The sequence below is a fragment of the Urocampus carinirostris genome, chromosome 9, assembly GCF_059441175.1.
Source record: "Urocampus carinirostris isolate Australia breed hairy pipefish chromosome 9, RoL_Ucar_1.0, whole genome shotgun sequence".
Taxonomy (NCBI): Eukaryota; Metazoa; Chordata; class Actinopteri; order Syngnathiformes; family Syngnathidae; genus Urocampus; species Urocampus carinirostris.
In genome coordinates this window covers 14,245,820-14,269,250 of record NC_142357.1, presented here as the reverse complement: position 1 = coordinate 14,269,250, position 23,431 = coordinate 14,245,820, and the positions used below count along the sequence as shown (strand labels likewise).

The 23,431-nt window shown below is 38.8% G+C and overlaps 1 protein-coding gene across 3 annotated transcripts in view; it reads left to right on the top strand.

Moving 5' to 3' along the window:
* The window catches only part of LOC148359376 (teneurin-3), a 398,357-nt gene that overhangs the window by 357,791 nt on the left and 17,135 nt on the right, over positions 1 to 23,431 (top strand). For all 3 annotated transcript variants that reach the window (XM_088344602.1, XM_088344601.1, XM_088344600.1), the window contains 6 exons: positions 1,132 to 1,381; positions 4,399 to 4,419; positions 6,256 to 6,488; positions 9,813 to 9,967; positions 16,124 to 17,004; positions 20,489 to 20,664. In XM_088344602.1, coding sequence (XP_088200728.1) covers positions 1,132 to 1,381; positions 4,399 to 4,419; positions 6,256 to 6,488; positions 9,813 to 9,967; positions 16,124 to 17,004; positions 20,489 to 20,664 — 1,716 coding nt within the window. The remainder of the gene's footprint in view (positions 1 to 1,131; positions 1,382 to 4,398; positions 4,420 to 6,255; positions 6,489 to 9,812; positions 9,968 to 16,123; positions 17,005 to 20,488; positions 20,665 to 23,431) is intronic.

Below are 23,431 nucleotides of genomic sequence, written 5' to 3'. Positions count from 1 at the left end.
TTTTTTCCTCTGAAGGATGCAATAATTCCCTACACTGATAAAAAAAATAACTTGTTATTACTTTGAGTGCTTTGCGTTCTGATATAAATTGCTAATTTCAAGAAAATGGAATCAATGAACCAGGCCGCTTAAAATAGCACACACAATTTCTTAACACGGAGAATAAATGATAGAAAAACAGGAGGGGCACCGGAGAATATGGGAGTTTTTGACCGCTGAAAGTCTGGGAGTTACTAGCACAAAAAGAAATTTTCCGCTATAATGCTAGTCAATTTGGGGAGATTCTTTTTTACAGAAAAAAACACATTCCCAAGAACCAGCAAACATGAAGTTTAATCAGAAGCCTGCCCCTTACTTGTCGTTGTGAAGATATTTGGTCTTGTACTCCGAATGGTTGCAATGTACGGCCCACGTCCTGAGCTCAAGGCCGCAGTGCAGGCCCGCACAGCCGCACCATGCGGCCGACGTCCCATGAGTCAATCAGGTAGGAGAAAAAGAGAAGACGAGCTAAGGATCAGCTAATCTTTTTGTATGGACCAGGGACGCTTGACCAGATCATGCCTCTTTGGGTGTGGACACAGATATCTGCTACTCTCAGTATCGGGTGATGGTGTTTGAAATTATTTAACTTCTTAGAAGGCCAAATAAATGTGCGTAATGTTCTGGACTTCAGAATGTCCTTTCACTTGACATAAATGCGTACGGTGAGAACATTATTTTAACAAAAAAAATAATATTCAAAACTTCATGTTATCAAATTTTATTATGGCACATGATGAATTGGTACGTCCGGGAACTGTCCAAAAGGTGACACAGTTGTTTCCTCCATTCCAAAGTGAGTTATTTGAAACAAAGTAGGTGGGAGTCATTTTTGTGCTGGGCTTATTTGCTCTACCGAGTGTGCACTGTGGCACGGGGGGAAGGGCTGACTGACAAAGATTCCCTCTGACTGACAGACATATGTAGTACATACACACCATGGCGTTTGCAATCATTTATATAATGACAAACCCCAAAGTTATTCTGATTAAGTTTGTTTTAATACTTCGGAGACATCTAGCGGGACCAATTAAACCCTGGCTGTCCGGAAACACTGGATACTCCTCTAATCCTTTCATCTGTCTTTTTCAGGTATTCTTTACAAAGGCAGCGGTGAGAACCAATTCATCTCACTGCAACCGCCCGTCATCTCCACCATTATGGGCAATGGGCGGAGGCGGAGTATCTCATGCCCTAGCTGCAATGGACAGGCGCTAGGCAACAAGCTACTGGCACCTGTTGCCTTGGCATGGGGCATTGACGGCAGCCTTTACGTGGGCGACTTTAATTACATCCGACGCATCTACCCGTCGGGCAACGTCACCAGCATTATGGAGCTCAGGTAAGGAAAAGGGCTTGACTGGTACCGAGATTTTAAAGATTTGTTTTTGCAGGAATGTAACCCAATAACTTATTATCGACTAATTATTTGCTGTAAAGAGTAGGCATTTCGAACATACAGCCTCTGGAGCGTATCCTGGCTGGAAGATTTAATCCTGCCCACCGTACATCTTTGAGTAGTCATTTGGTCATTTCTATCAAACGTTATGATTTGTAAAATGCATGCCAACCAAATGCTCCCTTTAGCTGCAAGAAGTCAGTCAGTACAGGATATATTCTCAGCTTTAGTTGGCCCAGCCAGTAGTTTGATCCTTGTGGTTAGTTTTACAGCAATAACAAAAAATAAGATAAGCAAAAAATATTCACGGCAATTTTACAATTTCATTTTTCATTTTTTTGGGGGGCATTGTGAGGGAAAAAAACAATCACTATTTTGGCCATTTATTTTTGAAGGGTCTTAAGTGGCCAAAACAATCAGGATCTAGTCAAGTAAACATTTTGCATTGACTGGGTTTCCAACAAAATTTTGATCGAAAAATAAACACATTGTTCACAAAAAGGTTTCAGTTATAAGCTGTAGTCTCATTGATGTTTTATTTTCTTGTAGTGATGAGTGTATTGTTTAATTTACCTCCTTTTGATGCATACAGAGGGTATATCATATCTAAAATTAAGAACACGATGCATCTCACCACATCTATCCCCCTTTCTTACACAGAAACGATTGTCATATGAAGGTAAAAATTACTAGATTACATTTTCCAAGGTATTATGTTCTTGTAACACAAAACAATAAAATAAACTTGTGTAATATTTTCTTCCAAAACACAAACAAACTACATATACCAACAAAATAGGACAAGAGAGGTTGGACCTGGAAACAAAAAGCTAAAAACATGGCTAGCAGTAGCAGTCAGAAAACAAAGCTAAAACATGAGTTGAATAAAAAAAGGTTGCATAATCCTTTCTTCAAAACATGAACACACAATAGTCTGACCGGTGCGGCAACTCAATGCTTTGAGTGAGGACCCAAAACATTTCTTCGCGGCAGTATCTCCAGGTTGCTGACAAATCGGGAGCTCCGCGCATTTTTTTCTTCATCTTTTTTTCATAAAAACATTTAACAAGATTCTGTCGCAATGGCTACCTATAGCAGCGAGACCGCAGACATGGCGGCAACTTCTAGACAGGAATACCAAGAAGTAAAAGCAATACAAATGTATCGGCCTATGATTCTTTTAAGAGCATTAACATAGTTTATGTTTCTTCGCTTCGTATTCAAATCATTTTCTTTACTGAATAAAAGTTTTTTTGTACCACAAGGAGACACTAAATATTACAACTGTGAAATAGATGAGGATGGGGAAAAATCTATGAAACAGAGAGCATGGCTGGGAAACTCCAAGTGAAAATTGACCCATATACACAAGGATGGACATTTGTAAATAATGATTTACATGTGCCCAACTAATAACTACAATTGCAAGCAAACAACTTAATGTTCACCACAATTGTAAGTCAGTCATGTTTATCCTCAGAAGAAAAAAAAAAAGATGGAAATAATTCAAAAACAAAAACACCAATTAGCTTGATGGGATCAGCAATTTAATGTGTACTTGGCTCCTACGGCATTGACCTCAAGCTAGATCTAGCTGGTGAAACACAATATTAGATATATAGTTATTTTGTCCCCACGACCATTGTGAAGATAAGGAGCACAGAAAATGGTTGGATGGACTTTTGTTTTTGAAGCAGATGTGAAAACGAAAAGCCCAAGAAACAAATCAGTTCCCTCTCTGCCCTTGTAATTAGAAAGGTCATCCTATCTTATTGCATGATTAGTAGCGAGCCCATCGCCTCCAAACTGGCATGTTCCTCGAGGGCTACCATCCATCCTTGAATAGGGAAAGTGGTGATATGTAAAACGGTCTGGTTATTGTAAACACGGCCCAATGAAGTCACCTGAAGAGCTTTTCACAAAGTACCCGCTAGAAAATAGCGCGCATAAATGGAGGAAATGAGGTGCTTTCACAGCTTTTTATAACAGCTTCTCGATTGGATTATATCTCAGAGGAGCCGTTTTACAACAGCTCAGGGGAGAGAATGAGGTGTTGTGTTGCTGGAGCTGGAGTAATTGCAGCAGTCTTACAGATTTCACACAGTACAAGTGACTTTGCTGTGACTTTCACTATCAATAAAATTCTCGCCTGTCTTTATGCAACGAGGGGAGATAAGATAAATGTGTACCCAGAATAATAAATGTGGTCGATTGTAAAATGTTTTGTGGGTACTTTCCCAATTTGTTAATAAAGGAATCAAATCCGCTAATATTGCCAGTATTTGCGGATCATCACGTGTCTTGAACAGCTGGTCTGCTTTTAAGCTGGTCAAATAATAAAACTGATTAAAACCTAAAGGTTAAAGTGATAGTATGTAATATTCAGTGACTCCTAGTGTTACAAAAACAGAATAAAACATTGATTTGAACAATAGGTATAAATATCTGAACTATCATAGCAATTTTAATTTTTATAAAACATCTTAACTCGAGATGCATTTCAGGTGGATTGTGCCCTGCGATTGGCTGGCAACCAGTTCAGGGTGTCCCCTGCCTACTGCCTGATGATTGCTGGGATGGGCTCCAGCACCCCCGCGACCCTACTGAGGATAAGCGGTGCAGCTAATGAGATGAGATGAGATGAGATCTTAGCTCGAGAAATGTTTATCTCTTTTATATATGGGGAATCCTTACCTAAGGTTGTCGCCATGTTTGGCAACTTGATGTTACGCTGTGCTCTGTGGCACTGGATTTTGTTCACATTAGACAATACAGGGCCATCTAGTGGTTAAACATTACAGACTGGATCTTTAAGACCCAAACCAAATTTAGTTTACAGTAAATTACAAACTGTAATTTAATTTTAGAGGTATATATATGATCACATTTATTTTTCAGCAAAAAAAAAAAGCTCATCTATTGTTCCTATATTTATTTATTTATTGTCTTTTTCTTTGCAGAAATAAAGACTTTAGACACAGGTAGGTCCTACCTTGTAGTGCATGCTCATTACCAACTACAACACCACAATGACGATCATCATCTTCTTATAAATAAAGCTCTCCTTTTTTTTTTTTTGCTGTTCCTTTGCCACTCCAGTGATTACCACATGTATAATTACGGCAGGCCAATTAGCAGCTAATTACCACTGATGGAGAGAGTTAAAAAAAAGCTGGTTCTTGGTTGCAACGGCTGATGAAAAAGCTTCTGAAAATGTAGATTCTGAGGCGAGAAATTAGAATCAAGCCTGAAATGAGCGAGGAAAGGAGCCCAAAGGGGCAAACGTTTTATTCTAAAAACCGCATTTTCATAGAAATATTCCTTTTAAAATTTGATGGATCCTTTTTTTGATCCCCTTAGAACTGACTTGATGAGTTACACAAAACATTGCTTGAGTGTCAAACTCCAGCCCCTGACAAAAAAACTGACTCCGTTTTAATAACTAGGATCAGATTCAGAATCTTGGAGCAATCCAAACAAAACGTTTACATGCCTAATTTGCAAAGTCGGAGCAACACTACGCATATATACATGGTTTTTGCAAGTAACTCTTCGTATTGGGTAAAGGGTGATTTCCATCATATCATTCACCCAAAAAAAACAAGTTCTGTGCTTGCTTGCTATCTCTTCAAAAGTGGGTTTCATTGCTGTCCTGTCTGTTAACAAGGAACGTTTTTTTTTTCCCAAAAGCAAACACTTACACTATCCAGTATGTGGATGTATACAACTATTGCATTCACTATAGGGTGGCCCCTCGATATTCAAGCGACTCGAGATACGGGAACATTTTAGATATGAGATGTCTTTCAGGCAATAATCTTGCCAAACATACAAGATAAAGTCCAAGTTACAAGAATTTCCAGACACTACCACTAGAGATCGCTTAAGAACTCTTACGGCCAGAATCAGCACATCCTAGTTAACGTGTGCGTTTGCTGCATTCATCTGATGCTTTTCGGAGGCCATGAACAAAATATTTGGTTTTCAGTTCTTTTATGTTGGGGAAACTTGCTCGAAATACAATCAATTTTAGAAACGTACAAGCATAAACTGAGAACAAATTAGGTAGACTGTAGCTTTTTCATTGTGGGGGCAGAAGATAACACGTAAATGTACAGAAGAAATCAAACCTATACCGACCTTAGCGAGTAAACTGGATTTTGTGTGTAAAATTCGTCCCTATAATACAATTCCAGAATCAGGAACTGTGAATCGCACAAACAAAAGGATCTGTTGAATGGCCCCGACATGCATGAGTAACAGGAAAATTAAAAGACTAACCTAACAATTGCAATTGGAATACTCAAAGTCAGACTAAAGCCTTGATCGGATTTCGGTATGTACTTACAGAGCTTTACATAATATGAATACAGTAGTCTGTTTCCAATCGGTTATTGCCTGCATGTAAAAATACACAATGGTTGTTAGTTGTTCTACCACAGCGTGTTCAGATTGTCTTTAGTCATTGCCACGGCATAGTTACAGCATGCTTTTCTTTTGTTGATATCATCAATCCATACCTACAAACCCTTACAACTATTTACCAAGTTGTTCTTCCAATAGCCAGGTTTCCATTGTTAAGGGACAACTAGCAATCATCTGCTTGCTAACACATGAAGGAAAGTCAACATAACAGACCCTAACCCAAAACCCAACCCAAATCCTGAGCCCTGAACCTTCCTTTTATATAGTCAAGCATGGATTTACACAACATACTTATCCATACATTTGTATTGTAGAAGATGGCTTGTAAGTCAAATTAGAATTAATTTCCGATAAGTTACACATATTATTATATGCCCTTCCGATGAACGCAGCAACAACCCAGCACATCGCTACTACCTGACCACAGACCCAGTCACAGGCCAACTGTACGTGTCAGACACCAACTCGCGGCGGATCTACCGACCCAAAAGCCTCTTCGGGATGAAGGACCTGCAGGCCAACACAGAGGTGGTAGCCGGAACCGGAGAACACTGCTTACCGTTTGACGAAAACCACTGCGGAGACGGCAGCAAAGCCCCGGAGGCATCGCTCACTGGACCCAAAGGTTTTTTTAAATACATGCTGTATTTTAGTACACTGTGTCATGTTTTTAGCCTAGATCCGTTGATAGTCAACCCAATACATGTATTTGTTTTTGTACATTACGGAATAAGAAGTGATGTCCAATTTTTTTACCAAATCCATCACTGGGGGTGTCCATTTTGAATGGATCTTGACGCTAAGATGACGTCAAAAACGTTCAAGCTTCAGACAATGACCAATCATGGCCCTGCTTGAAAGAGCAGGTGAAACATGATTTGTCTCAAGTAAAGGCCTATAAAAATGTTTAAGAGGATTTATTTAGGTTAGTTTTCACCTTAGGCCAACCCCAGCAACATTTTGCACATCACTACTGAGTAACAGTTTTCTTGTTAGCATTTGCTCAGTAATGAAATGATTATAAAAAGAAAAGGACACATTCAAAACCCGTATTATTATCTTAACCCAGTCTCGTTTTCATTGCTGTATGCTCATAATAGCAATCTTTAAATGTCCTTTTAGAAAAAAATCCACCCGACCCCGGACAGCTAGGCACAATGTAAGATTACCCTGATTGTCCATTTTGCTTGACGCTATTATCATAAATCATTCAAAATTAAAACACTTGAGGACTTTTCTTTTCAGAGGATTGGAAAATATAAGATGATTTTAGTTCTTGTTTTACTCTTTTCAAATGTTGTTTTAAACAATCCTTGCCCGTAAAGTTTTCACAGATCATGACCTGTTTTTCTAAGGCGACCAAGTGCGCCGTTTGCACTCTGATTGTTGGCTTTTTCTTGACATTCGCCAAGATTAAACGCCCTAACATAAAGACCGCTTTTGCCGTCTCACAGCCGGCTCCCGACGCCTTTTCGGCCCGGGCAACAAAGTCTGTAATGATGGAGTGGGTGGAAGCAAAGACCGCGCAAGAAAGAGCAGATGGGTTTTTTTTCCCCTATGTGTGTTTTCCACACTCCTTCCATCTTTCTCCGAGACATTTTGATGAACTCTGCTCAGATGTGACACTCTTCATCAGCCTGAGACTCTCACACGGTCAAATGAGGCGGCCAATTCTCCCAGTGAGTCGTTGAACAAAATGCCCCAACCTTATAAAATATTTTTAAAGACCTAATTCAGGCTGTACAAATTGTGATCATCCTCAGTCTTACTGAGTTACTGTGTAAAACAGTACATCACGGCTGATCAAATAGAATGAGCTCAACTCCATTTATAGGTTAAAACAAAATGCAACATGTCTGCATTACCGTATATGACTTCCAACATAAACATAATGTCCCAAGAAATCAAGTGAAAGCAAGTCCTCGAATTCAAATGTTAACATAGTACTATGTATTGATGTTGATACAAGTATCGGCTTCACTATAGATGCCAACTATCATGAACTCCTAATATAAGAATTGTAAATTTCTGGCAAATAAACTAAAAATTGAGGATAACAATATGTTGTAATATAAATCTAGAAATATTGCTCGAGATACGAGAAGTCGAAAAAGCCACATTTTAAACCTTCAATAGGTGGTGGACATCTTTAATGGCTTCAATACATTTCATGACTATAACGAGACATAGTTGGATATTTGACCACTAGATGTTGCTGTATTGTGTAGTGCAACCATGAACAAGTGCTCAAGCCACACAGAAGAAGACAAACCACAGTTTTTTTCCGCCGGACCTTTCACAAGGTTTTTGTTTTTTGGTGGTACCCTTAGCAATAGAATGGCAGATATTCACGTCAGCTCCCTTTAGTTGATCCTCGTGTTATATAAAATAAATACAATTTTTCACCACAAGTATTCAAAAATGTATGTTTATTTAATAGTTACAGGTATTTTTTGCTCATTATTTAAATAGATGTTGCAGTTTTTTTCTAAATGAATGTTTCTTTTCATACGACAAGGAGGCACTAAAAAAAATCCCTTAAACCTATTGAAAATAATTTTAGGACGAGCTACAACAGTTTACTGTTCTCCAGCACCCAATTAAAATAAGTTCAAAATTGAAGCAGGTTAAGTACATTTAATGACTTTCACTTTTGGAAATAAAAAATCCCCAAAAGTTTTATGTAAACATAATATTTGCAGGGTTGCTTGAAATCATTGAAAATGTTTGAATTTTAATAATGGTTTAGGTTTGAAAAGTGCTTGAATTTTAGCTGAAGTGCTTGTAAATGCTTGAAATAGTTGCGATGTTCACCGGCATGTTTACTCGATAAACCACACATTAAATGTCGTAAAATAAATCAAGTCTGCTTAAAAATGACGCCGACACTCCTGCTTTAATGGCTTCACTTTGCCATTGCATTTCTTCTTCCTTCTTGACTAACGACAGCTGTCATTATTTAGTATAATGTTGACATGTGAAGTGTCATCAATCCCTGTGCGTCACGCCCAAGGGGACAGGTGAAGAGCCCACGATGCCGGATACTGGATAAATCAGAAAGTTGGCTTTCAAAGTGCTTAAAAGGGCTTAAATTTGTCCATTAACACAAAGTAAAAATCCTGTTTGGTCTGAGTTAAAATAGGTTTACCAGTGAAACAAGTTGATTATTTTGTATTAGCCACCGTATGATACCATTTTAACACCAGACATCACAAGAGAGTCATTGACATTATTTTCCAGCAGTATGCCGATGACATGTCAATAAATAGTATTATAATTATTAGGAGGACATTTATAGCATACTAGCGTAGCTTATGTGCAGGATCAAAACCAGATAGAAGCATTATTTTTGTTGAGTGCGCTTCGGGTTCAGGTTGAAGTCGTAGGTTTATTCATTTTTCACCGTGTGAAATAGTTAATTATTGTGATGTTGCGCCAGCTAGTGGTCTTCCTTGTGACCATCTGTGCAGATGTAGTACATCTTTATGAATTTACTCTTAAATCAAGGCCGAGAATAAGCGGTGTATTTAGATGAAGTGCGGCAGTTTGCTGTACCCCAGTCAAAGCTAAATATGAATATTCTCAAGCTTTATAAAGAACACCAAAACGGGCTTCGTTCCATTTTACGGCTTTCACCCAAGACAAAATCTCCCAAACGCACTCAGAATCTCCTTCCCGACAGGGAGTGCTTTTTAGCCAGGCTGACAAGTGCACATACAGTATGTACGCAACGCTATGACTACAGCTTTTGCCACTTCTGCATGAGAAATTATTTAAAAGCAGAAAAGCATCCTGTGAATTATTGATGGCGGTGCTTTTTGCCAGTGACCTGAATAATGGGAAGGCAAGCTCTACACATGTAATCTGCCGCGTCGTCTCCACTGACTCGTGCCAGCCGATTCGTGGCCTTTCAACCCTGTTATGTCAACGCACTTGACCTGACTTGCAGGCATCGCCGTCGACAAGAATGGCCTGATTTACTTTGTGGACGGCACCACTATACGCAAAGTGGACCGCAACGGCATCATTTCTACTTTCCTGGGCTCCAACGACTTGACTTCTGCCAAGCCACTAACCTGTGACAACAGCATGGATGTAAATCAGGTGAGTAATCATGAACTGTAATATCCATACTGTAAATTCGCAAAATGGACGGAATTTTCATGTAAAAATGCATCTATCTTTTCTGTGTGTGTTACAAAAACAAACATACACTGATATGAGCAATATCACGAGATAGAAATGAATTTTGTGGACCCAGACAAAATAAAATTAGTAATCGAAAGTTGTTGTTTTTTTTTTTTTTTTTTTAAATAAGAACTGGGCGAAATTTGGAACTTTGTCCCTCCCTGCTGCCTTCTCCTGGTATAGTCATGATTTCAGCCTACGTTCATGGTTCATTATCTGTGAGCAAGTACGTGAATATCTTATAAGCACTCAAATAAAATCTTTTTGGGGGTTTGGTTTGGCGTTTGGACTCTACTTGAAGCAGGGTGTTTCTTTCTTTTAATATTTTCATGCTACAATAACAAATAAGAACAAAAAAAAAACACAGGGACAAGAATGACGTCACTCTCCTGCATTCCCCTCCAGCCCTCATTTATCCTATCCAATAGTGTGTTCAGACTCAAACAACTTTGCCAAAAGAAGAAAAAAGCAGGTAGGCTCTGTGGGAAATAAAGCATCAAGGCTCTTCGAACTCAATGGACATTGTAACACATACTTAGAAGAATTTTTTTTTTAACTTTTAACGCTCAAACAATGGATCCACACCTTTAAAAAATGCTACCTGCTAATATTATTGACCGGAGCAGTATTTTTTTTATCTGTTTGCCACAATACCTTGTCCAGTGTATTGCAGGATATTGATGATTTTGTGTAGTAAAAATATGGCATTGCTGAGTATCTTTGCTGTCTTTCAGTGTTCAGCTGAGTAACTAACATGCATTTATATCAACAGGTTATTTTATTAACTAATCTTATTTTCCTTTTTTTTGCTGAGTTTATATATTAGTTGAATATTTGAAAAAATTAAGTTGTAACATGGTGGAAAATTGTTCATAATAATAAGTGTTATTTAGTTTTTGTTTTCTCAAAAAAAAAAAAAAAAAAAAAAACACAAATATAATAACATTTGAAAAACAGGTTTAAATGTTGGAAAAATTCAAAGTTAAACATGATATTCGACCAATATTAAAAACCTGCATTAACATCCAAGCCACAGAGACCACAGATGATAAAACAAACAAAAAATGTTGTCCTGCAAATTTGGGCACAATTATGATTACCGTAAATTCCGGACTATAAGCCGCTACTTTTTCCCCAAACTTTCAACCCTGCGGCTTATTCAGTGATGCGGCCAATTTCTGTAATTTTTTGGTAGTATAAAAGGTAAGATTTAGACCGGTGGAATGTATGCGCCGAGGAAGACCGCAACTTCTCAGCGTAAATATAACCTCATCATGTAAATTGCATAAAGAAAGGCTCATGATGCAGCTTTCAGGCCAAAAGCAATCATGCAGTCCGATATAGTAGGAAACAGAGCTGCCGCTCGTAAATTGAACATTGCGAGCGTATTGCTGGCGTGTATTGCAACAAGGGAGAGTGGGATGACGTCAAAATGAAAAAAAGTTTCTTTCCGATACTCAGAAAGAAATCTTTGATGTCATCATCAGTTATATGTAGGAATTTAAAAATGATTTACCGTGAGTCTTACAATCATGGTATGTTTTTCTTTAACAGACTCATTTATAGTGATGCGAGCGTGTGGGTAGTAGCGTGCTGCTACCTGCCAAAGGCACGGTTTAGGATAAAAGTTATATTATTATTATTAAAGCTTTGAAAACTCTCTCGGTGTACCGTCTTTCTTTGTAAATATGTGTAATATGTATTTGCAACTGTATATTTTTGTAATGTATTTATTTGTATTTTTTTGGGACACTTATTCTGCACGGGCGAATTAAAAAAGAGGGGCGGAGCAAACGCGGGCTGACGGGAAGTGGAGTAAAGTTGAGACCTGTTTGTTGTTGCGGCAGACAATAGTGGATATATATTTTTCCCACCCTTACCTTTGAAAATATACACTTTTTTTCCTTGGATCACTATCAACGGGTACCCAGACTCTGGAGGTCTGCATCAAATATTAAGTACGTGTGTCATATCACGTTTATTTTGCTGGCTGTGATTATTGGACTGTGTACTCTAGTGAAGGACATTTAGTTTCAATCGCGGGACTTGGTTTGGATTAATTTTGTGTTTGTGTCACGTTTTTGATGTGGGCGCATGCGGCCTATATACAGGTGCGGCTTGTGTATGTACAAAATCGATTTTCCTCTTAAAATATGGTGGGTGCGGCTTATAATCAGGTGCGCTCTATAGTCCGGAATTCACGGTAAGCTTTAAATTAAAACAGAAGTGGAACTGGTGCCAGAAATCCATTGTTTTTCACAATGACCATGTTTTTTTGTTTTTTTTTAATGAATGGGTCAAAAACGGTTAAGAATCTCTAAACAGAGTGCTAGTGCTAACATTTTTACAGGCTCAAGCATTTGTCTAATAAAGAGTAGTTTAAGCTTTTTTTCTGTTATAATGCAATTTTTGTGACTGTCATCTACATATTCATCTATGTGTCCTGATTATATTTGTGAGGATGATTTTAAATTGTCTAAATTATACATGCGTAAATATTCGTGTGAAAGTGCATTTCTGTGTGCAGCAACATTATTAGTGAGAACGACAAGGGAACTCAATTATCAGCCACTTGGAGCGAGGAGCGGAAGAGGCTTGGAAAAGCTTTCTCCTTACTCCTTTGCTCCTCAAGTAAACAAGCGTCATCAGTCTACCATAGGCAAGAAAACAAAAAGTATCAGGCGGAAAATGTCGCGCTTGAAGGAGAGGCCGTGAACTGTTTGCAGTCGCCCGGAGATTCTCACTCAAAGCCAATGTTATGCCGAGAAAAGTAATTACTAAGGTAGAGCTTGGTTTTGAAGGGAAATGCGGTAGAATTAAAGTTTGGTGGAAATGAAGCGTCCATGGTAATGAAGCCGCCCAAGTAAGTGAAAAATGAAGGGGAAAAGGCACTTTTTTCCAATGAGATGATTCTAAAGTGGTCCAGCTACCTCGGGACAATAGGTCCTATCCTAACAATACCTTCTACTGAAGTACTGCAGTTTTTTTTTTTTTTTTTTACTGCTTTCCAGATGAGGATTGCATAAAATGGAAAAGTCCGAAAAATGATTTTAAGGCGCAGAAATGAAGGCTTTTATCAGCTTTCCTATAGGCCTGACCTGCCGAAAGTGGCAAGATGCTGAAAGGGAAGTTGGCTGTGTGCAAATGACGCAGAGATTCTTTGGTCAGTCATTCAGGACTTAGTCATAATTCTTAACATATTTTTCCAAGTTACAAGGTAAACCACGCCACATCTTTTGTTTGAAAATAATACAACAGACGTCAGCTCGTAGGAGTTTGCGGTTTTAGTCTGCATTGCAGTCACGGGGACTGTGACTCACCAGGATCCAACGCATGAATTTCCCATTTACCATGTTCCTTTTTCAACTGTTTTTATAAACATGCTTTAATTGTATGGGGTAGTACACTTTAATGCCTTGGATGTTTTTTGTCAATCATTTAATTTATTACCTAAATTGGACATTTGCTAAACCTTTGAAAAATAGTTTCCAAGAATAAAAAGCAAATGTTGTTCCAGTTCTGATTAAGTGGTGTTTGTCATGGCAGCTCACTTGCATTTTGGGCAAGAAGAACAAGTTATTTTTTACAACCGGTGTAGGGCAGAGGTGAACAATCTGCAGCCCATGGGCCACATACAGCCCGCCAGTCCTATTAATCCCTCCCGCCAAACAGAAATACAGAGATGCCTCGGTTTTTGCGGTTAATGGGTTTATTGTCATTATAGAAAATTAAAACGAAATTGGAGGCACGACATTATGGTTGGTGCGGAGGTCCAGGGTTCAATTCCAGCTACCGCAGCCTCTCAGTGCGGAGTTTGCATGTTGTTCCCATGCCTGCGTGTGTTTCCTCCGGGCAATTTGGTTTCCTCCCAAATTCCTAAGAACTGTCAGTTTAACTGGACAGTCCAAATTGTCCCCAGGTGTGAATGAGCGAGTGAGTTGTATGTCTCTGGCAACCAGTTCAGGGTGTCCCCTGCCCACTCTTTGAAGATAGGTAGAATTGGCTCTAGGAAAATACACGCACATACAACCTCCCCCCTCATATACTATTTCATCTCCGAGTCAGATGCACTCATCAAAAGAGCCATATATGGCCTGCAAGCCATAGGTTCCCCGACCGCTGGTGTAGGGTTTTATCCTTTACTACTGCAAAGCCCTTTTTTCAGTTTGTTTGAGTTTTGTTTGTATTCGCATGCACGATTTGGCAAAAATTACATCATCTATTCTTACGAAAAATGGATGTCAAAAGTAAAAACATCAAATTTGAATGCGCCCCTGGCAAACAGAGCCGTCAAAAGCATACAAACCAAATGGTGCAGACAGCACGAGTCTCATGAATAGAAACTGGAGCAAGGCCTTGTTTACCGGCCGCTTTCAACGTTTTAATGACGAATGACGAGAAAGCAATCTACGCCAGCGTGGGCGCTCTAAAAACGGCATCAGACAAAAGTGGAGCTGGTCACGCTCTGCCAATTAATGAAAAGTTGTTAGCTGACAGCCAATATTGCCATCGCGTCAGCTTGTCACGCATCCAAGAGTGAAAAAAAAAAGAGCTTGCCTATCAGTAGGTGTTGTTATTGTTTTTATTAATCACCAAACACATTTCATCAGCATGCTGACAGTTTTAATGACACGTTTGGACTGCCGGGACAATCGTTTTGACACGTTGACTGTGATTGCTGGTCTTGTTTTGTCATATGCAGATATACTATTATGATAATTATGATATTAATGTAATTGTAACTCACAATTGCATAGTTAGCTTTAATTTAAATTGATTGGCAGAAAGAGTAAAAGCAAGATTGTAGTTTAAAAACTCTCTTTACCTTTATTTTGTTCTATATACATAAGCAACACCTGATTATATTTCGCAAGTGCCCACTTGAGATATTCACAAGGCTGTATAAAGAGAAAGGTTTTAATAACATACCTTGAATTTTATTTTCAAACAGTGAATATGTCAATTACAAAATGAAAACGGCACAATGTGGTTTTGTATTTAAATAATAATAACCCAAAACAACGCTTTTTACTAGGAGAAATAACATTACTGATTTTTGGTGTATAATACAATGATGAATCAAGTTCATCTCAGGGGCCATAGAAAACCTTTTCGTTGGCCACATCCGGGCCGCGGGCCATGCTTTTAAACATATGTGCTCTACTTGATCTATACATTGGCCGCATAATGCCTTAAACTGTATAGTTCAAAACCTAGGAAAAAGGTAGTAATTTGAAGTTAGAGGTAAGATCGGCCTTAAAAAAATCTAGCCCAACCCAGGCCCGCGGATATGAAAGCTCGACCCACCCCAAGCCCAATCATTCATTTATTCATTATCTGCACCGCCCATTCCAGCTATCCTCTGGCAGTGGGCAGGGGACACCCTAAACCGGTTGCCAGCCAGTTGCAGGGCACACAGAGAAGGACAACTCACTCACTCACTCACTCACACCTAGGGCCAATTTGGACCGGCCAATTAACCTGAAATCCATGTTTTGAGAATATTGGAGGAAAACAAAGTGCCAGGAGGAAACCCACGCAAGCATGGGGAGAACATGCAAACTCCACACAGGAAGGTTCGATCTCATGACCTCAGAACTGTGGCGCCTGCCCCGCCGTGCTGCCCCGCCCAACCATTAAACCCCAAATTTTTACATTTTATTAGTGAGGACCTGAGAGGAGGAAAGGTGCTCGATGAGAACAAATTAAGGCCTGTTTAAGTAACAAAATCCAAGAAACACAAGATTGTATAAATATTTACATCTTTTATATTTTTGTATCTGCAGATGTTAGATAAACCACTTTTCCATTATTGATGGAGTTGACAGGAACATTTTAAGGCCATCCCTAATTTTCACAGGCTGAAAATTGGGCCAAAAAACACAGCCGCAGTACATTCTTAATAATCTGGAGCGATACTTTAAGAGAGTGGGGCAGAGAGCCAAAGGAAAACAATGACTGGTGAAAAATATATGTTTTTTTAAAAGTCAGCGACAGAGAAGCCTTGCCCAGCTGAACAAAATTATTTACTTTTAGGGTCTGTTTTTTTACAATATTTGTTGGTCATCTCAGGTGATTTTGGAGTGGCCTACGGACCTGGCGGTGAGCCCAATGGACAACTCTCTGTATGTTCTGGACAACAATATCGTCCTTCGCATCACCGACAATGGCGTAGTCAGCATCGCGGCCGGGCGCCCAATTCACTGCCCGCTCTCAGCGCCCGAGCACGGTTTCTCGTCCGGCGGCCAGCGAGCGCAGCTCACCCTCCTGGAGTCGGCCGCCTCCATTGCAATCTCCTACCAAGGCACAATCTACATCGCCGAGACTGATGAGAGGAAAATGAGCCGGATCCGCAAAGTCTCCGTTGATGGCGAGATCACGCACTTGGCCGGCATTCCCTCGGACTGTGACTGCAAGAATGACGCCAACTGCGACTGCTACCAGGCAGGGGACGGCTACGCAAAAGACGCCAGGCTCAATGCGCCGTCCTCCCTGGTGGCGGCACCTGACGGGACCCTCTACGTGGCCGACCTGGGTAACATCCGCATCCGGGCCGTGATGCGCAACGGGCCAACACAGGTTTCCAACGGCTACGAGGTGGCGTCACCGGACGCACAGGAGCTCTATATGTTCGACGGCAACGGCACGCACCAGCACACGGCCAGCTTGCTCACTGGAGACTTCAAGTACACCTTCAGCTACAGCACGGAAAACGACATCACAGCGGTGACGGACAGTAACGGGAACACGTTGAGGATACGCCGGGACTCCAGCCGCACACCGGTGCGTATCGTGGCCCCGGACAACCAAGTGATCTGGCTCACCATGGGGACTAACGGTGGGCTCAGGACGCTGACTGCCCAGGGACAGGAACTGGTGCTGCTCACCTACCACGGAAACAATGGTCTCCTGGCCACCAAGACCTCAGAGATCGGCTGGACCACCTTTTATGAGTAAGTTACCTCCATTGGGTGTCACTAATAGTTTAAAACTCAAAGTTTTAGTTTCAAGTCAGGTTTTGAAGGGTATTTTTATTGTATTTGTATTGAATATTGCTCAGATCAAGGACTTAGGTTGGGTCTTGGCATTGGTGGAGACATAGCCCATTGTTTAAGTGATCACATAATATTGGTGGGGAAGAATTACATTTAATTGTTTTTGTATCAACGTTGTGAAACATTGTATGATACGAGATTAGACAGGGCACTCAATGGTAAACGTGTAAAGGGGAAACGAAGTTAAGACTGTTTGGATAAATAGGCAAATATTTACAATGTAGTGCTGGCCTAAGTTACAATCATAGTGCAATGACAAAATAGTGCATTGTAACAATAGCACAATGAAATTAAGTGCAATATTATTTAGGAGCAACGACAACATGAAAAATTAAGTCTCAAGATAAATGTTTTCAGTTTTGTGAGCTTGTTTAGAGTGATGGTGTTCCTTGGGAGAAAGCCATCTCTGAGCATGTTTGTCCGTGTTTTAAGGTATCTCTAGCGCCTACCTGAGATCAACGCGTTAAAGAGGTGGTGGCCGAGGTCGGTAAAGTCCTTGGTTGTGATATGTCTCGTGTGATGTCTTCTTTACTGTGCAGAGAGCAGCTGATGATCGTCTGGGTTGTGTTGATTACTCTGTTTCCTGCATACCACAAGACAAAAACATTTACTTGATTTTGGGGGCAGTGGGGGATTAAAGCACATTTTTTTCAAGGTCATCACTTCATATTGGTGGGACAAAACAATGATTTTTCAATATTGGTTGGGACATGTCTCTTCCAAACTACGCTCTGGTTTAGATAGCATATTATCAGACGATTGACTGATATAAGTACGTTGATACAAGCATTTTACTTTCAAGACATAATCCAAAATATACTTTTAATACCTGCAACAGTATTATGCATTGAAAAAAAAAAAAATAAAGTAACAAAAATGCAATTAAAAAGTGTATGCATCGGCAAAGACAGATATTTCAGGGTTTGGTTTTATAATTTTTACCAAAGCAAAAGTTTGTTTTGCAAAAATCTCTAAATTCTTTAAATATTTGTAGATTTTTGTGTTCCCAGTGACATATAACGAGTTATCTTTGAATTTAATCAAAAATATTTCGCTACACATAAGTCACTGTCATTGTGAATTTAAAGTAAATTAAATATAATTGAATTACAATAACATTTGTACCCCAGAAATCAATTTGTTTTTATATATATATATATATATATATATATATATATATATATATATATATATATATATTATTGATGTACTCTTTTGTTTATTAAAACGACTGAAAAATCTGAAACTTGAAAATGCAAAATTATGAATCAGGCATGTTCATAAATAGTTTTGTATAAATAGTATCCATTTTTAAATAGGTTTTCGGGCAGCATTGCTTTTACTCTGAAAAAAAAATAAAGCTTTAATGTTATTTTCTTTGTGATACATAAGTGGCAAAGATTTACAGCTAGTTTTTACATGTACATTCATTCATTCATTCATGCATTCATTTATTTTCCAAACTGCTTATTGTCACTATAGTTGCCAGAGCCTATCACAGCTGACATCGGGCAGTAGGAATAGGACACAAGTCTATCGCATCACACAGTTTTGTTTTTACATTTATTCTTTAAAGTGTTGTTTTGTTTTAAAATCAATCTGATTAATCGATTAATCAAACAACTGAATAACTAAATTAATATGATGTGTTCAAAGCAGCTTTTCAAGCTTGGTATTCTATGTACAGTGAAATATTGTTATTAGTGTATTATATTATAAAGTATGATTAATGACAGTTTTTATTCAGTATTTTTTTAAATTAGGTTTTGAAGGAAGTGTCAGGGCATTGAACGATGGTTTAAATCAGTGTTGGGATTCAAATTTTGGGTGTTAAGATTGAGTAAATTGATTTATGCTTGCACAAATGTGTCTACGTGCTGAGTTAGAGGGAATAAATGAAGGATCCCTAGTTGCGCAGACTTATTTAATTATGCAAATGAAGTCACCTTCAAATGAAGCAGATGAGTTTGTTTTTCAATTGCAATTTGTCAAGAAGTTTTGCCTGCTCCTTCTGCAGACCAAAAAGTTTCTGCAAAATGTACTTAGAACGTCTTATTCAGCCACCGATGCCAAGCAAGCTATTCAATCATACTGCAGGCTGTGTTGATGATTCAAGCATGAATTGGAAAGCTAGGTTGGGTTTTCAAAGTAGCGTTTTGCATATAACTAGGAGATTTGGATACATACATGCTATAACCTAAAAAAAAAGTTAAAATAAGTACGGTTCCCAGATGGAACTCATATCCTAGGTACCCTCGTATCCCATTTATCATACCTTTAACACATTGAAAGCAGTTACTGAAAACCAATAAATCTGTTGCGGCCCTCCGAAGATCCAAGTTATCTATTATCTAAATAGCTATAAAACACATGAAATGAAATGATCTGCATTTATATAGCGCTTTTTAAGTCAAGACTTCCCAAAGCGCTTTACATTGTGCTTCACATTTCTCAATAGCGGCCATGCAGCCATTTTAGGCGCTAACCTGCTTATTGGGGGTATTAGGGGTTCTTACCCAAGGACACTCGACATGTAACACGGAGGAGCCGGGATTCGAACTGCGATTTCTTGATCCCAAGACGAGTGCTCTACCTCCTGAGCCACTGCCGCCTCAAACACATCTTCCTGATCACTTAATACAAATTCAAATAGTAATTAAAAAGTATAGTATTATGATGAAAAAGAGTATTTTAAGAAAATAAAATGCGCCTTCTCAGAGATGTTCTACATGACGGTATCTCCTCCCGGTTCATTTTCGTATTATCTACAACATCAGAAGTTTTTCCATCTCATCATGAATGTTGGTTTTTAATTTAGAGAGAAAAGTCGCACCTATGTTCGGTTTTTTAGCTTTGAAGATGACCGATCATACTGCTTCAATAGATTACTCACGCCAACACCATGCTCCTATTTGTTATGTTCATTTCAATTGAAATCATTTTATCTTTTCCTCAGAAAACACTTCATCGTATTTTCTATGACTCACGGGGATGGTCACACAAAGGCCAAAAAAAAGAAGATGCAATGTGATTTGAAAAAAACTCAAAAACAACACAAGCGCGCAATCAATTGTATTATACTGGGAAAAGCACATGCCTAGCTGGGAAAATGCTGGTAGCGGGCCATCTTAGAGTGGTCTCTGATGGTAGCGTTTGGAAATCATTGTAACTTGGATTTTCTCTCTTATGCCAGGAAAGATATTTGCTGAAAAGACATCTCGAGTTTTGTGAATCTCGAGAGGCTTGTATGTAAAGGGTCCACTGTACTCTTAAGAGACTTAGCACACCATCATATGAACAGGCCAAACTACACAGTAGAGTGTGGCTTATTTGAATTAAAAACAGCTACTTGACACCCTGCACATTTTTTTCTCTTAACCAGCTATGACAGCGAGGGTCGCCTCATGAACGTCACCTTCCCAACTGGCATGGTGAATAACCTCTACACGGACATCTACAGCGCCCTGACTGTGGACATCGAGAGTTCCCTCAGCGACGAGGAGATCAGCATCACCACCAACACCTCCAGCATTCACGCCTACTACACTCTCGCCCAGGGTGAGTGCGCGGATTAGATGTCTTAAATTTAAACTCACCCTTTACCCTAAAGTCTGGCAATACAGATAGTTGGAAGGGAAAGGGTGGTTTATTTGATAGTAGGGCTTTCAACAAATGGATTCTTAAATTACTGTTATTTCCTGACTATAACGCATATCTTAATACTGATCCAATCAATGTTTCTGTCACAGAGAGTAAAAATGGTATGATGAACCTTAGGCCCTTAACGTTCTGACACGTCAGACTTCTGATAAACAAATGAGTGTCTGTACAGTGTCACCACTTACAGAAATAAGCCATGCCATGTCATTGGAAAGCTTTAACTCTTGGGATTCAAGACATGATGACGATTTCAAAATATACTCATCACAGAACCATAATGATCAGTCCGAAACGAGATACCCAAAAACTATAAAAATGGGATATCCCACCTAAAAGTGCTGGGAACCTCTACTCACAATACGATTCCACGCAAATATGGAGTGGTTACATTCACAAAAGTCCAGTGAATCGATTATTGGATAATGCTGATGGATTAAAAAACTCCGCCTAAAAGCATTCCTGCATTGTTTGACGATCTTTGTTGTAACCCATCTGTTTAGCTCCATTACCAATATTTCTGTTAGCCTTTGACCTTTTGATTGACACCATTTTTTTTTTTTTTAAAAGGTCATGACCAATTCAACTTTTCAGCCAGTTGTGACTGATTCTAATGTTGATTGAAACATCAATTAGCCAATGAAATTCCCAAAGTAAATATGGACACATTTTTGGTGTGTATTTTATCATAGCTGAAAGTAAACCTGCACAAATGTAATCGCGATTCATTTTTACAGACCAAGTGTGCACAATCATTGATTGACTTCTGGAAAGAGAAGTCAAACATTTACAACTCTTTTACAATGTCTAAAAAATAAACTAAACAAATGCAAAGTTTCTAAGGCTCTTTTCTTGTCATCTCCAATCGACCAATTTTGGAAATGCTTAAGCCTACCATTAGGAAAATGTGTGAAATACAATGTTTAGTTTTGCAGATTGTGATCAAATTTGACAAAGTACAAGCTAATGTTTCACCTGTTTTTAGGCGAGAATAAAAACCTTTTGTTGCTGTGTGTTCCAACTCAGATGACTCAATGTTAGTCGCACATGGAAATCCTATTTTATTTTGGGAAACTACTTCAGAGTGTGACCTATCAAATAAGACTAAAACAGTTCATATTCTCTAAATGGTTCAAGAAAAGCATTAAATTTACTTTGGGTACGTCTTGAATTGAGATTTTAGGCGAATTTTACAGGAATACTAAGAGGTTAACCACTTGTGGTCTATTGGAAGGGTGTTGGCGTTCTCACTGCCATGACCCAGATTCGATTCCCATTGCAAAACAATGTGAGGTTATAATGTATAAAGAACCCAACTGTCCTACACAAGTAAACATGGTAGCTCTTACTGTAGTCTCAATTTCATGCAGCCTATAGTCAAGTGTGCCTTTTTCATGAAAAATATACGCCTTATAATCCGCTGCGCCCTATAGCGCGTAAAATACAGTACTAGTTTTTAAGGATATGTATTGGGAGAATCCCGGAAACACTTGCAAAACTGTTTGGTGTCTGTGGTCCCAAAATAAAAGAGGCCAAAATATAACTGACTTGTGCCAAACTCCAGTAGCAGTTATTTGTCACCGTGTGTAAAGGGTCACAGGATTGAGCTGCGGTCGTGCGTCATTGCAGACAGATGTCAGCATAAACGATGAGGTGCTCAGTGGGCAGGATTGGATTGTCATCCTTGCGCACCAGCCTCGTATTTAACACCGTCCTATTGCTTAATGGCCAGATGGTGCATCTGTTTTTCAGTCACGTGAATCAGTATAATCTCACCACAGGCTGGTCATTGGATTCTCACTTAAAGGTTACAGGTTTATGGTCCGTCACAGATGGAAGTTGTTTTTTTATTATGATAAGAATTGGAAGCAGTTAACCAACATTTAATTTTGATTCTTATATATTGGACATTATGGAAAATGTCATTACTTTAGCATTATTCAAATTAAGTAAATCAATGGTTTAAAGTAGGTCCTGATATCAAAGGGCTGACCTTGTAATATCTAAATATTTAGTTTTTCTCCATTCTAGCAAAAAAGTAAAATTCCTCTAAAAATATGTATTCCAGCCTAACGATTTAACATTATATTATTTTGTAAAGATTAGAACCAGAATTATTTGGAGCCCGTTTTATGGTATGCTTAAACATTCTGAAAATAATAACATAATCTCCTTTAAATCTACCATGAATTGCTTGTTAAAGTTTACATGTATTACCTTAAAGGGACAATGGGTAAAACGATTTACTATGTAGTACTACTGAAAACAAGAGCTACAAATCAAAAGGGACCACACGAACAACGGAGACTCAAGTGACCGAACCACTAATTATTTCTTCTCCTGCCTTTCAAGGTTTTCTGTTTTGGGGCTAGCTGTAGCAGCAAAACGGTGGTTAATCAATTATGTCTTACTCAGCTTCATGTTATGTAAAATCAATAAAACATATAGTATTTAAAAAAATGCATGTTTATATGATAGTTCATGTATTTTGATCATCGGTCAAATCAATGTTTTTCTTTTTTGTTTTTTACAAACCATTTTTATTACTAGAGGGTGCTAAATAACACACAGTGTCCCTTTAAAATGAACATATTATATTCTTGTGAAAAGAGTAATGTCCTTGTTATGCTGTGTAAAACTACTGTCACACCAAACAACTGGTTTCTCA